Raw genomic sequence first — 14532 nt, 5'->3', positions numbered from 1 at the left:
ATTACATTTCTGTGGTAAACAGTAGCAAATGTAATTTATAATGAGCTTAGTCACAAAAAAAGTTAATTCACAAAGAAAATGTTAAAAGTTTGTTGGTATACGAATAAGAGTCGTGGCTGTTTTATCATCACTGTGGTGAAGACAAAGTCAGAAGACTCAGACAGAACAGGTGAGATAAAGGTGAGTTTTGATCAGAAAATATTTCAGAAAACGGTCGGCTGACAAAGAAAACAGAAGAGGAGCGCCGAGCTGCAGCAGAGCAGAGAGGAGGGCAGGTGTGTGTGAGCAGGTCATTAAAGACCAGAGCTGCTCTGAGGGGCATCAGAATCAACCAATGAGCTTAGAGGAGGGGCGGGCTGATGCTGGAGCTCAGGGTGACATCATGTTTTCAGAGTGAACTCACAGGTGATCAGACTGTCAGTCACTGAGAGAAATATTCAATCTGTTATCAATCAACGCCGTGCACGCTGCAGCCAGACAGATGCAACTTGATTCCAGGTGGATAATGATTACTGTGACACACACACACACACACACACACACACACACACACACACACACACACACACACACACACACACACATAGCCAATTAAAACTGTTTGTCAGAGAGGAAAAATAATTAAAGAAGCCTTGTAGCTGCTGGTGACGTCACTGTCTGTTTAGGGAAACTGTATGTGAGTGTGTGTGTGTGTGTGTATGTCTGTGTGTTTTGTTTGTGTCTGTGTGGGACATTTAACCTTTAAAACCCGCTTTAATATCACACAGACTCGTATCGCTCTGCGCACAAAATGCAATTTTTCAAAATAATAAACATTATTATTTTCTGGTTTTGCGGAGTTAATTTTTTATCACGTGTCTGCACCACGCCGACTCTACTTTGCTCCATGGCTGTCGTCGTGGAGACGAGAGAGGGTTGATAAAGGTGGGATCCAAGGAGGCGTCAATCAAAGCGTGATCTGCCACGCCCACAGTCTGCGGAAATGCTTCTATCATCGAAAAGAGCCGTTTTCATCTGTTTTCTGATAGTTGGGAACATTTATTTTCACTCAGACTTTATGAGACACTCAGCTTTGATATAATATGTGCATTGTTACTATTTCAAGCCACATTTCCAGATGCTTTAATGTAAACGTTAGTACTAACATTAAGTGTAAAAATCACAAACTCAGACCGCTGCTCTGCAGCAGACTCTGAGCGGCTTACAGCAATGACATGCAGCAGGCACAGGACAGCAGCTCATAATCCAGCCTGCTCTCTTTCCGAAGTCATCAAATATCAACATCTTTTCGACCGCTCAAAGCGCTTTCACACTACATGTCTCATTCACCCAATCACGCACACTTTCACATGCTGGTGGCCAAGGCTACCAGATATACCATAAATACTCAGTAGCTTCATGATGTTGATGCAGCATTAAGAGCAATTTGGGGTTCAGTCTAACAAAACAAAAGTAAAACTGAACGGTGGCATTTACAAATATATCATAAAGTAGTGCTCATCTTTGTCCTTGAGCTGTAATAGTTTATATTTAATCAATATGTATTCATAACTTTTTTCCTTCATGTCTTTCTCACACGCACACACACACACACACACTTTCAAAACAAATTCATAAATCATGTGTTTGTGAATTGTTTTGATGGAAAACAAATGTTGTTTTTCTCCAGTTGATTACTTTACATCATGTTTGCCTCAAATGTGTCTTTAAACAAGAGGTGCTCTGCTCTGAGTGTGTGTGTGTGTGTGTGTGTGTGTGTGTGTGCTCTACTCTGACTCTGTGTGTGTGTGTGTGTGTGTGTGTGTGTGTGTGTGTGTTTGTGTGTTTCCAGTAGGAGGTCTGCGTCTTAAGCACAACACAATCACTCCAACACTGAGAACCGGCTGATTAAAGCATCACCTCCACTCTGCTGCTGTTTGTTCTTTAATGTTGTTGTTGAGTGAAAATGTTAAATATTCATTATAGACATAAAAAAGCACAATTCAACATCTCTTTAATCCCAGCAGGAAACATATAGTCTGCAGTTTGTCTTTTATTTTGCCATGAAGTCGTACAAAGGTTCATTTTATTTTGAAATCCAGCCTTTTATCTCAGTGTTGTCGCCTGTTTGAGCTGCCGGGTTTTGTTTATTAATGTGATATGAAATTTGTGTGGTTGTTTGTAAATGAATAAATGATTCACAGCAGGATGGATCGCAGTGTGCAGCACACACAGCAGGATGTAAACGTATATGAATCATACAGGATCTGCACATTTCACACTGTCTTTGAAGCCTCTGGGTTCACATGGCGCCGCTCTGACGGCAGGAAACTGCTCTGTTGTGTTAATATTGACGTGTTTACACTCTTCATGTGAATCTGCACGCACGGATGTCACCGTTATACAGAAGCTGAAAGAATAATGCTAAAATTGCAGAAATGTAACATGAAATCATTTTAAAGACATTTAGAGTTCAGAGTAGTTCAATTATCTCACTAATCAAGAGCAGAAAAATCAAGTCTCATAATATGAAACATCCATATGGGAAAATGTTCTGACCTGACCAAATTATATTTTACTCATAAAAGATCAAAACTCAGTTTTAAAGGCAGAAATCTTCATTTGATTCCCTACAGAAAGGTCTTACTCTTACATGCAGGCAGTTTGTTGGTGCACATTCATCCTCACTTGTTATTTTTAAAGTGCATTAACGAGTCGGTAACAAAAGGCCTCCTCAGGAGAAACGGCACTTTTCTCACAACATATGTTCCACTGTAACACTTTGGAATAAATTACCAAACAGTCTTTATTTAATCATCTCTGAGACTGTCGCCTCTCCGTGCTGTCGGTCGCAGCGTCAAACCCCAGAACCGCCACTGTAAAAGGTGACGGCACGCAGATGATTTAACTTCAGTGGCTGAAAAATCATTGATCAAAAATGCTATTTTTTCCATAAAAATATTCATATAGTATATGAAAAGAGATGTGTCCTGACCAGCCAGTGTAGTTGTATGATCCAGCACTGATTTTGATTCTCTTGGTCACATGACCTGGAAGTTGTCAAAATAATAACATTGACCTTGTGTCAAAGCAATTTGTTGATGGTCCCTGAGTGAAAACCCTGCGTTGCGGAGGAGAGCTCGCCGCACTGTACTGCCAACATGAGCACCTGACTGGAGAGGACTGAGCCACCATCAGAACAAAAGTGCATGAGATGATTAACAAAAAGAGACTCAGCACCAGACAGATCTGCATTCCCAAAGTCTCTCTTTGTCTCACAGTCTCTCTCGTCAAAGTCCTCTGGTTCTAAATCGTCATTTAGAACATGTGTAGCACGGCTGTTTCCAAAGTTATCTCTTTCAAGGTAGATAAACAGCAGGGCTGCAGCACAAGCAGGCAAAAGCCAAAAGTCCAAAGGCTCAAAACCCGAAAAGCCAAAAGAGCCAAAAGACCCCAAAAGACCCAAGTCCTTCGACTTCACAGGGGTTAAAACTACTGTGAAAAAAGGGGTGTCATGCTTGGCCGTCAAAGCAGGAAAAATACACTCCTCCCTTCTATCACTTCTACTGTTTTAACTGTCTAGATCTAATTTTTTCGTAAGTATTGATAAAGTTCACTACAGACCCTCAAATCTTCAATACGTGAAACCATGACACTCTCCTCTGCTGATTGATACCAAACACTTATGAGAAAACCAAGTAATTATTTGGCAGATCATTAACTAAGTAAAACAGTATTAACCACGTTTAACAAACAACAAATATGTGTGAAAATAATTAAGTGTAATACTACAGTGTCAAAACACTGATATAATTAAAGGTTGTTAAAGATGCTATTTGAGTAAAGGTATAAAAGTACTTCATCAAAATATAACTAAGTATGAAAGTTCCCTAATATGATCAAAGGTCTATCCATTAAAAAATCACAAATTGCATGATTACAAAACAATACAGCATCTGCACACAACAGTGTAAAGGAAGGATAATTAAGGTGCAGATAGAGGAGATGCATATCAAAATGCAAGTCCGTACTAAGAGTCTTTCCATTCAGTGTGTAGCACACTGCTGGCAGGAGGTTACGAAAGGTCGCACCCCTACACACACACACACACACACACACACACACACACACACACACACACACACACACACACACACACACACACACACACACACACACACACACACAGCACAGCTTGTGTTTGTGAGTTTGGCATCAAAATCGGCAGGTAAGCAAAGTTCCTGTTCTGTAGGTATGAGACCTCCACACAACATTTCGAAGTAAGTTTTACTTTGAATATGAAAATCAGCTAATGTGGTCCTCTCTTACAGTCTGGAGATGTGCAGGTATGTCACGTGTTGGTTGTGCAACAAAAACATTAATTGGCGGTTTCTATGATGTGGAGATCTCCTCATGTCTCCTTGAGTCTTTGCAGGAGCTCAGTTGACAGCTCCTTGGCCCAAATGAGTCCTAAATTAACGCAAACGCAATTTTTTTCTTTTTTTGGGTTCATTTTTGGTAATGTTTAAGGAAAACATTTTGGAGATTTTATTTTTTTATGAAAATAAATCTGCCCTTGGGTTGGTGCGCGGGCTGTCTTATCATTCCTTCAATTTTAATAGGGGTGCTCTGCGCTAATCATTTTAGCAATTTCAAGAGGGCCTTTGATCGCCGGCCGAGAAAAAAAACAACCTTCTGCATAAAAGCCAGTACCGTGAGGATGTGGTCTTGTCGTCCATCTGAACATTGTAGTTTGATCACAGCAGACCCTCATCAATAACACCAGCCATCCCATCATCACAGACCCGAGGACAGGTGGAGTCGTCTTTTCCTACGTCCTGATGAAGTCTCCCTCACATCTTTCCTTGACCTCGTGATGTTTTCTGTGGAGAAGAAAGATTATTTGAAGTTTTTGACCGCAGCCGAACACTCTCCACTCTAAATAGAGAGCGTTTGCGGTCCCTACTGGGCAATCAAGTCAATTTTATTTTTACAGCTCATGAAGACAAAACCTGGTTTGCCTCAGAGGGCTTTACAGCATACAACATCCCTCTGCCCTTAGACCCTCACATCACCTAAGGAAAAACTCCCAAAAAGAACCCCTTTAACGGGGGAAGAAAAAGGAAGAAACCTCAGGAAGAGCAGCAGAGGATGATGAGGGATCCCTCTTCCAGGACGGACAGACGTGCAATAGATGTCGTAAATATCTAAAAATGTTGTGTCCCGGGGGAGGTACTCTCAACACTAACTGGCTGAGTCATCATGGTCTTATTAGATCCTGATCAAATGAAACAAAAGCTAGTAAAAGTCTAGAGACTCTCCCCTAGAGGATAGATAGATAGATTGATAGATTGATTCTTTATTGTCTGTCACGAGTAAAAACAGAAAGTCATCATTAAAACAAATGAATTTCTGTAACCTGTGTCATTTACTGCCTTTTATTCAAGGCCGGGTCATGGGGACGACAGGCAGAGCAGAGCACTCCAGACGTCCCTCTCCCCAGCAACACTTTCCTCCTTTGTGGCCTCCCGAACACCTGAGTTTTTGCTTTGGCGACTGCCTCAGCTGCAGCCTTTCAGGCCAACCACTGCAGTCTAGGAAAACACCTCTCTGTTGGGTTTCCACCAGCAGGTGTGTAGGTTGCTGTCTGACGCCTGACAGCTTCCCGCACCCCACTGGTGTCTACCCGCAGTACCTAAAACAAAGTATTTGTTTTGGTATGCGAGGCTGCTTGCAAAGACAGGCACCGGCAACCTTCGGACTACAGCTTTTAGCAGCCGCTTCCACAATGGAGGTACTGAACATGGACCACTTGGATTCCATGTTCACATCCTCCCCCGGGATGCACGAGATATAGCCCCTCAGGAGGAATCGATGATGCCAGAGGTCAGCACACCCAGGGAACCCTCCCCTTCATGCTGCCCGGTTGCCCAGCCCTGATTCCGACCTTGCGGGCCATGGACCCACTAGGTGGTGACAGCATGTTACTTATTCGGTGCCCTACGGCCAAAGTCCCGCCCTAGAGACACTCGCCTACAAGCTCCATCCCCCTCCCGGTCTGGCTCCGGGGGGGGGGGACCAGGTGTCTGACTGTTTACCGTCTGTCGCTCTGATAGTAGTAAAAGTCTACAGACTCTACCCTAGAGCCTAACCTGTGCCATTTGCTGCCTTTTATTCAAGGCCAGGTCATGGGGACAACAGGCAGAGCAGAGCATTCCAGACGTCCCTCTCCCCAGCAACACTTTCCTCCTTTGTGGCCTCCCGAACACCCGAGTTTTTGCTTTGGCGACTGCCTCAGCTGCAGCCCTTCAGGCCAACCGCTGCAGTCTAGGAAAACACCTCTCTGTTGGGTTTCCACCAGCAGGTGTGTAGGTTGCTGTCTGACGCCTGACAGCTTCCCGCACCCCACTGGTGTCTACCCGCAGTACCTAAAACAAAGTATTTGTTTTGGTATGCGAGGCTGCTTGCAAAGACAGGCACCGGCAACCTTCGGACTACAGCTTTTAGCAGCCGCTTCCACAATGGAGGTACTGAACATGGACCACTTGGATTCCATGATCACATTCTCCCCCGGGATGCACGGGATATAGCCCCTCAGGAGAAATCGATGATGCCAGAGGTCAGCACTCCCAGGGAACCCTCCCCTTCATGCTGCCCGGTTGCCCAGCCCTGATTCCGACCTTGCGGGCCATGGACCCACTAGGTGGTGACAGCATGTTACTTATTCGGTGCCCTACGGCCAAAGTCCCGCCCTAGAGACACTCGCCTACAAGCTCCACCCCCCTCCCCGTCTGGCTCCGGGGGGGGGGACCCAGTGTCCCCGTACCGTTGGAGCCGTGACGGATCGATACGGCTCCAACTACAAACTGAAACTAGAAAGATGGTCTCAAAAGTCTAGGCACTGTTTACCATCCATCGCTCTGATGGTATTTCAGCTAATCCCTAAACATATCTGCATTTTAATGCAGATCAAATGAAACAAAGGTAGTAAAAGTCTACAGAGTCTAACCTAGAGCATAACCTGTGCCATTTGCTGCCTTTTATTCAAGGCCGGGTCACGGGGACGACAGGCAGAGCAGAGCACTCCAGACGTCCCTCTCCCCAGCAACACTTTCCTCCTTCATGGCCTCCCAAACACCCGAGTTTTTGCTTTGGCAACTGCCTCAGCTGCAGCCTTTCAAGCCAACCACTGCAGTCTAGGAAAACACCTCTCTGTTGGGTTTCTACCAGCAGGTGTGTAGGTTGCTGTCTGACGCCTGACAGCTTCCCGCACCCCACTGGTGTCTACCCGCAGTACCTAAAACAAAGTATTTGTTTTGGTATGCGAGGCTGCTTGCAAAGACAGGCACTGGCAACCTTCGGACTACAGCTTTTAGCAGCCGCTTCCACAATGGAGGTACTGAACATGGACCACTTGGATTCCATGTTCACATCCTCCCCCGGGATGCACGGGATATAGCCCCTCAGGAGGAATCGATGATGCCAGAGGTCAGCACTCCCAGGGCACCCTCCCCTTCATGCTGCCCGGTTGCCCAGCCCTGATTCCGACCTTGCGGGCCATGGACCCACTAGGTGGTGACAGCATGTTACTTATTCGGTGCCCTACGGTCAAAGTCCCGCCCTAGAGACACTCGCCTACAAGCTCCATCCCCCTCCCGGTCTGGCTCCGGGGGGGGGGGGCTGCAAGCAGCCTCGCATACCAAAACCAGCCCTGATTCCGACCTTGCGGGCCATGGACCCACTAGGTGGTGACAGCATGTTACTTATTCGGTGCCCTACGGCCAAAGTCCCGCCCTAGAGACACTCGCCTACAAGCTCCACCCCCCTCCCGGTCTGGCTCCGGGGGGGGGGACCCGGTGTCCCCGTACCGTTGGACCGTGACGGATCGATACGGCTCCAACTACAAACTGAAACTAGAACGATGGTCTCAAAAGTCTAGGCACTGTTTACCATCCATCGCTCTGATGGTATTTCAGCTAATCCCTAAACATATCTGCATTTTAATGCAGATCAAATGAAACAAAGGTAGTAAAAGTCTACAGAGTCTAACCTAGAGCATAACCTGTGCCATTTGCTGCCTTTTATTCAAGGCCGGGTCACGGGGACGACAGGCAGAGCAGAGCACTCCAGACGTCCCTCTCCCCAGCAACACTTTCCTCCTTCATGGCCTCCCAAACACCCGAGTTTTTGCTTTGGCAACTGCCTCAGCTGCAGCCTTTCAAGCCAACCACTGCAGTCTAGGAAAACACCTCTCTGTTGGGTTTCTACCAGCAGGTGTGTAGGTTGCTGTCTGACGCCTGACAGCTTCCCGCACCCCACTGGTGTCTACCCGCAGTACCTAAAACAAAGTATTTGTTTTGGTATGCGAGGCTGCTTGCAAAGACAGGCACCGGCAACCTTCGGACTACAGCTTTTAGCAGCCGCTTCCACAATGGAGGTACTGAACATGGACCACTTGGATTCCATGTTCACATCCTCCCCCGGGATGCACGGGATATAGCCCCTCAGGAGGAATCGATGATGCCAGAGGTCAGCACTCCCAGGGCACCCTCCCCTTCATGCTGCCCGGTTGCCCAGCCCTGATTCCGACCTTGCGGGCCATGGACCCACTAGGTGGTGACAGCATGTTACTTATTCGGTGCCCTACGGCCAAAGTCCCGCCCTAGAGACACTCGCCTACAAGCTCCACCCCCCTCCCGGTCTGGCTCCGGGGGGGGGGGACCCGGTGTCCCCGTACTGTTGGACCGTGACGGATCGATACGGCTCCAACTACAAACTGAAACTAGAACGATGGTCTCAAAAGTCTAGGCACTGTTTACCATCCATCGCTCTGATGGTATTTCAGCTAATCCCTAAACATATCTGCATTTTAATGCAAATCAAATGAAACAAAGGTAGTAAAAGTCTACAGAGTCTAACCTAGAGCATAACCTGTGCCATTTGCTGCCTTTTATTCAAGGCTGGGTCACGGGGACGACAGGCAGAGCAGAGCACTCCAGACGTCCCTCTCCCCAGCAACACTTTCCTCCTTCATGGCCTCCCAAACACCCGAGTTTTTGCTTTGGCAACTGCCTCAGCTGCAGCCTTTCAAGCCAACCACTGCAGTCTAGGAAAACACCTCTCTGTTGGGTTTCCACCAGCAGGTGTGTAGGTTGCTGTCTGACGCCTGACAGGTTCCCGCACCCCACTGGTGTCTACCCGCAGTACCTAAAACAAAGTATTTGTTTTGGTATGCGAGGCTATTTGCAAAGACAGGCACCGGCAACCTTCGGACTACAGCTTTTAGCAGCCGCTTCCACAATGGAGGTACTGAACATGGACCACTTGGATTCCATGTTCACATCCTCCCCCGGGATGCACGGGATATAGCCCCTCAGGAGGAATCGATGATGCCAGAGGTCAGCACTCCCAGGGCACCCTCCCCTTCATGCTGCCCGGTTGCCCAGCCCTGATTCCGACCCTGCGGGCCATGGACCCACTGGGTGGTGACAGCATGTTACTTATTCCCTAAAGATACTGCGGAAGTAGAGAAGCGTCTTTCAACCTACTGATGAAGCTGACGCTGCAGACGCTTGAGCGATTTCCTCCCTCCTGTCAGGTCCACCTGGGGGCAGATGCTGGAGTTTTTGGGACACAGGTCCCTCTGTATGTTGTGGAAGGCATGGGCCATGGCGCACACCACGTCAATCACAAACTGGACCTTCTCCTCCTGCTCATACTGGGAATCGATGTCAATATGCTCCTGACCTGAGAGACACACACAGAGAGGACAGACAGAGGTATTATTTAGAGGGAAAATTAATTTTCCTCATTCCCATGGAGCTCCCCCAACCCCCCAGACAAAATGGTGAAAAAAAATTGATACTGAAAAGGGAGTGGAAATAAACTGTCATACAAAAAAATAAATAATAGTCACATGAACATTGTCAATGACTTCTGGAAAACCTTCCGCTCAGCCTCCCTAGCTCTGAGGGCTCACTTGTTGAGACGGTAAGGTGCTACAACTACCCAAGAACAGCGACTGACACCCTGAGCTTTTACTGTTAATAAAATTTAATTAGAACTTCGGTAAACAAGTATCTAAACAATTGGCGGCCATGTGTTTACTGAAACAAAAGACTGCAGTGCGCTCAAGGAGTTTTACATGATGAATTTGGACCTCGGTCAGAAGCTTGATTTAAAGGCAGTCTTGTAATTTTAACATCAGGTTTGTGCCTTTTGTTTCTCAGTAAATTTTCTTTTCGAAAAATATCACAAGATTTGTCATCAACTCCCAAGAAACTTCAGAAACTGTCAATTGTTCAACAATTTTTCCTGCTCAGTTCATAGGACACATCATGCTTCATCAACAGGTCATGCATTCACACATTAGACTGTAATTTCTTTCTTTATTTTTTTCCAGTATTTTGTTCGTATTGCGAAGAATGTTTGACATCAAAGTGATAGTCAACAGGCTGTGGAAATAGTTTTTATTTTTCAACTTTTGAGCATGTACAGTAAGGTTATAAAAATTTCCCCCCTCTGCTGCAAAACATTGGCATTCAATGCTAATCCACAAACGGTAAAAGGTTTGTGTGAACTTTTGATAGCTTTTAGAAATATCAAAAAAGTCCTAAAGATATTTATTGTTTCAGTTACCTAATGTCATTTTGACAATAACAGGTATTTCAAATTGTTAATGGAAAAAAAATCCTACCTGCATTACATATTCAGAATCAGAAATACCTTACTGATCCCCAGGTGGGGAATTGTGGTTTGTTACAGTCGCTCTGATGCCAGCATAGAGAACAATAGCAAAAGGAAATATACACAGGCACAAGCATGTAAAAATATAAATGTAAAATTAAAAATACAGTAGTATCCAGTTGGTATGATATGTAAATATTTACAAAATAAAGTATGCACAATATGCTGAGTATGTTAGGTGTAAAAATAAAAATGCCAAGAAATACAGTAATAGACAATTCGCGCAAATATATGAATAATTCAATTACAATATGGATAATGTGCAGTTTGTATAAAGTGTATAAATTCTAAAAAGTGTGTTCGATATAAAACTGTGCCTTACGCATCAATACAATGTATAAAATTATTATGTAAGTTTAAAATATAAGAAATATAAATGTAGAAATGTATCAAGTATTTTTTCCCAGCAAACACTTTGCAAAAACAGTGCAAAAAATCTACCAAAAAAAACAAAACCCCAAAACAAAAAGCTGCATATTCAGTTAACATAAAACATAACACTGGGGCAGAAATCAAGTTGATTCACTTATAACCCGTATGATGCGAGAAACAGCTGACCCTCAGGGATTTTCCCAATATCTAATATGGCCCCCATTTAAAAAAAGTTTGGGCACCCCTGTCAGAGACTGAAACAGGAGGAAACAGCTCATATCAGCTTAGTTCTGTCCAGAAACAGATACCTGCTGATATTTAAGCAGCATAATTTCTGAAAGGCTATTTCAGAATCATGGCAGGTGTTTTGGGTTTTATCAAATTACTCAAAACCTCAGTGAGACAAAGGATTAAAAAATCAGAGCTGCAACTAGCAGGGTTTGCAACCAAGGACAGAAGGCAAATAAGTATACAGTTTCATATTCAGCGATGTTAGAGGCTCAAAAGTTATAATACAGCCATAAAGCTCAAACAATCAAAACACACAACGACAACATCAACAACAACCAGCTGTGAAAGCAACGTCATTAACCCTTAGGGACCGCTTAAATATCACACACACTTATATCGCTCTGAGAACAAAAGGTGCTTTTTAAAATCAAGCTTTGAAAAATATTATACATGAATATCATTTTCTATTTTCATTGAGTTTTTTTTTTTTTACCAGCATCAGTCGTAATCATAAATATCAAATATTCATTCCTTTCCATCATATTAACCCTTTAGATGCCAGGTTTTTGTCACTATGTTTATATGAGGAAAAAAATCAAACACAAAAAATTATTTTTAAATATCCCATATGCAAAGTAGCTTTTTTGTTGTTTTTCTTTTTATCACAGCCTGGAATATGTCAATGATTTGCAGCAACATTTATGACTACTACTATTAAAATACACTCCGTAAACAAAATGGTTAAATTCATAACATAAAGTGGAAAACAAACAAACAAACAAACAATTGAAACCCATTCTGCAATTTTTGATCCCACAGCCATTACAGCATAAAAACATTGCATGGTATTATTTCTGTGTGTCTTTCTGGGCTTTTGCCTTTAAATTTGTCTGTTTTGCTATTTTCCACATGATGACGTCTTTTCAACCATATTTTGCACAAGTCAACTAATGCGGGCATCACGTGTAAAACACCACGAGCCACCGTTTTTCTAGATGTGCTGCAGCTGACACACAGCTCAGACGCGCCTGCCATGCTCGGGCAAAGGGCAAGCCCAGAATGACACCCGGAAATAATACAATGCAATATTTTTATGCTTTAATGGCTGTGGCATCAAAAATTGCAGTTTGAATGGGTTTCAATTTTTTGTTTGTTTTGCACTTAACGGTATGAATTTAACCATTTTGTTTTCATATATTAAGCTTATTGTTTGGAGCTGAGCTGGAAATACCAGGATTATACAAACCGAAATTATCTTCCCAAAATGTAACCAAAATGCATAAACACAGATTATCAAAAAATGAAGAATGAGCAGTCCCTACGGGGTTAACACAATAACCAAGCAGACACTGGGGTCTGAAACACAAACACCAACAAACAAAAGCATTTCTGACAGCAGATAACCAGCATCTATAACATGTAGCACAGCATCTATAACATGTAGCACAGCATCTATAACATGTAGCACCGCATCTATAACATGTAGCACAGCATCTATAACATGTAGCACCGCATCTATAACATGTAGCACAGCATCTATAACATGTAGCATAGCATCTATAATATGTAGCACCGCATCTATAACATGTAGCACAGCATCTATAACATGTAGCATAGCATCTATAACATGTAGCACCGCATCTATAACATGTAGCACAGCATCTATAACATGTAGCACAGCATCTATAACATGTAGCATAGCATCTATAACATGTAGCACAGCATCTATAACCTGTAGCATAGCATCTATAACATGTAGCACAGCATCTATAACCTGTAGCATAGCATCTATAACATGTAGCACAGCATCTATAACCTGTAGCACAGCATCTATAACATGTAGCACAGCATCTATAACATGTAACACAGCATCTATAACATGTAACACAGCATCTATAACATGTAACACAGCATCTATAACATGTAACACAGCATCTATAACATGTAACACAGCATCTATAACAGCCTCTAGGAGACAAATAATCAACACGAAACAACTTACCGACGATGTTTTCACCCGCGGCTGTTAGCTTCAGTCCAATCCAGCAACAATGACACCGAGTCCACCGGAGCCCGTGTGAAATGTCCACAATGTCCAATGTTTGAACACGAAAACTCCCAAATGTTCCCACACCTGTCCCCGGATGTCCTCTCCTCTCTGCTTTAGCGCACTTCAAAGCTCCGACTTGAACTTTTTCCATCATGTTAGCTAACACACGGCTAACTTTAGCTAGCTTAGGCTACATAAAACACATCCAACCGCGCTTCAAGTTCCCCGGACACGATCCGGACTGACGGCGGGGACGATCATTCTGCCTCCGCTTGATTTTATATCGACGTTGAACTTTACTTTTTGGCGTTTTTACCGAGTAGCAGCAGCGAAGCAAACGGACAAACAGAAACAGCTCCTTGAGATTTGAAAACTTCCGTCGTCACGTCACAGAGGGGCGGGGCCCCTTTAAGGGGGTACTCCCGCGCTGGAATCAACGACAACACAAACAGGCTGCAGTGCCCCGCTGGTGCTGCTGAGGAGGGGAACCCCCTCGACAGTTAAGGGAGCCCCTCACTGCGGAGAACGCCAACATACTTTTTCTTTATTTTTTTTGCAATCAAGACTCAAACTTTAAGATATATAACTAAACAGCAAACACGTGTTCAGTCAGACTCTGAGTGACTCAGAGAAAATGTATCAGGTGTTCAAGGACTGTCGGAAATTTAAAAATTCAACAATAATTTCTTGTTTTTACAGTCTCTGGCTTTTATAACTGGTATAATTTTGGCGAGTTTAAAAATTTTGGCGGGTCCGCAGGTTTGGAAAGCATGTCATCTTAGAAAAATACCCAAAACATTTTAAAAGAAAAAAAGTCACTAAAAATTGTGACGGAAATAAAATCGCTATTTTTTAAATCATAAAAAATAAAGAAAACAATATAATATATATATTTTTTTAATTAAATTACATTATTATTATTACATTTTAACATATATATAATGTTAAAATTTTTCAATTTTTTTTTAAAATCCAAATCACTAAACATTTTAAAGGAAAAAAAAACTTGCCACAAATTTTAAAATGAATATTTTCACACTAAGACATGATGCTCGTCTTTTTCTTGTGAACACTGCAGATTTGTTCTGTTTTCTGTCTGTTAACTTTCATTCAGCCTCAGTGTGACCTGACTGACTGAAACTCATAATTTCTGT

General features: G+C 43.5%; 1 protein-coding gene across 2 annotated transcripts in view; it reads right to left on the bottom strand.

The window, feature by feature from the left end:
- LOC121954134 (metabotropic glutamate receptor 7-like) overlaps positions 1 to 13944 on the bottom strand; it is a 60594-nt gene extending 46650 nt beyond the window's left edge. For both annotated transcript variants that reach the window (XM_088087310.1, XM_088087311.1), the window contains exons 1-3: positions 13331 to 13944; positions 9528 to 9726; positions 4693 to 4862 (exon numbers count right to left, since the gene is read on the bottom strand). In XM_088087310.1, coding sequence (XP_087943436.1) covers positions 4811 to 4862; positions 9528 to 9726; positions 13331 to 13532 — 453 coding nt within the window. In that variant the 5' untranslated portion in view covers positions 13533 to 13944 and the 3' untranslated portion in view covers positions 4693 to 4810. The remainder of the gene's footprint in view (positions 1 to 4692; positions 4863 to 9527; positions 9727 to 13330) is intronic.
- Positions 13945 to 14532: the final 588 nt, after the last annotated feature.

The sequence above is a fragment of the Plectropomus leopardus genome, chromosome 14, assembly GCF_026936395.1.
Source record: "Plectropomus leopardus strain MGB_pleo_1.0 chromosome 14, ASM2693639v1, whole genome shotgun sequence".
Taxonomy (NCBI): domain Eukaryota; kingdom Metazoa; phylum Chordata; class Actinopteri; order Perciformes; family Serranidae; genus Plectropomus; species Plectropomus leopardus.
This window is presented reverse-complemented; position numbering and strand designations above follow the sequence as displayed.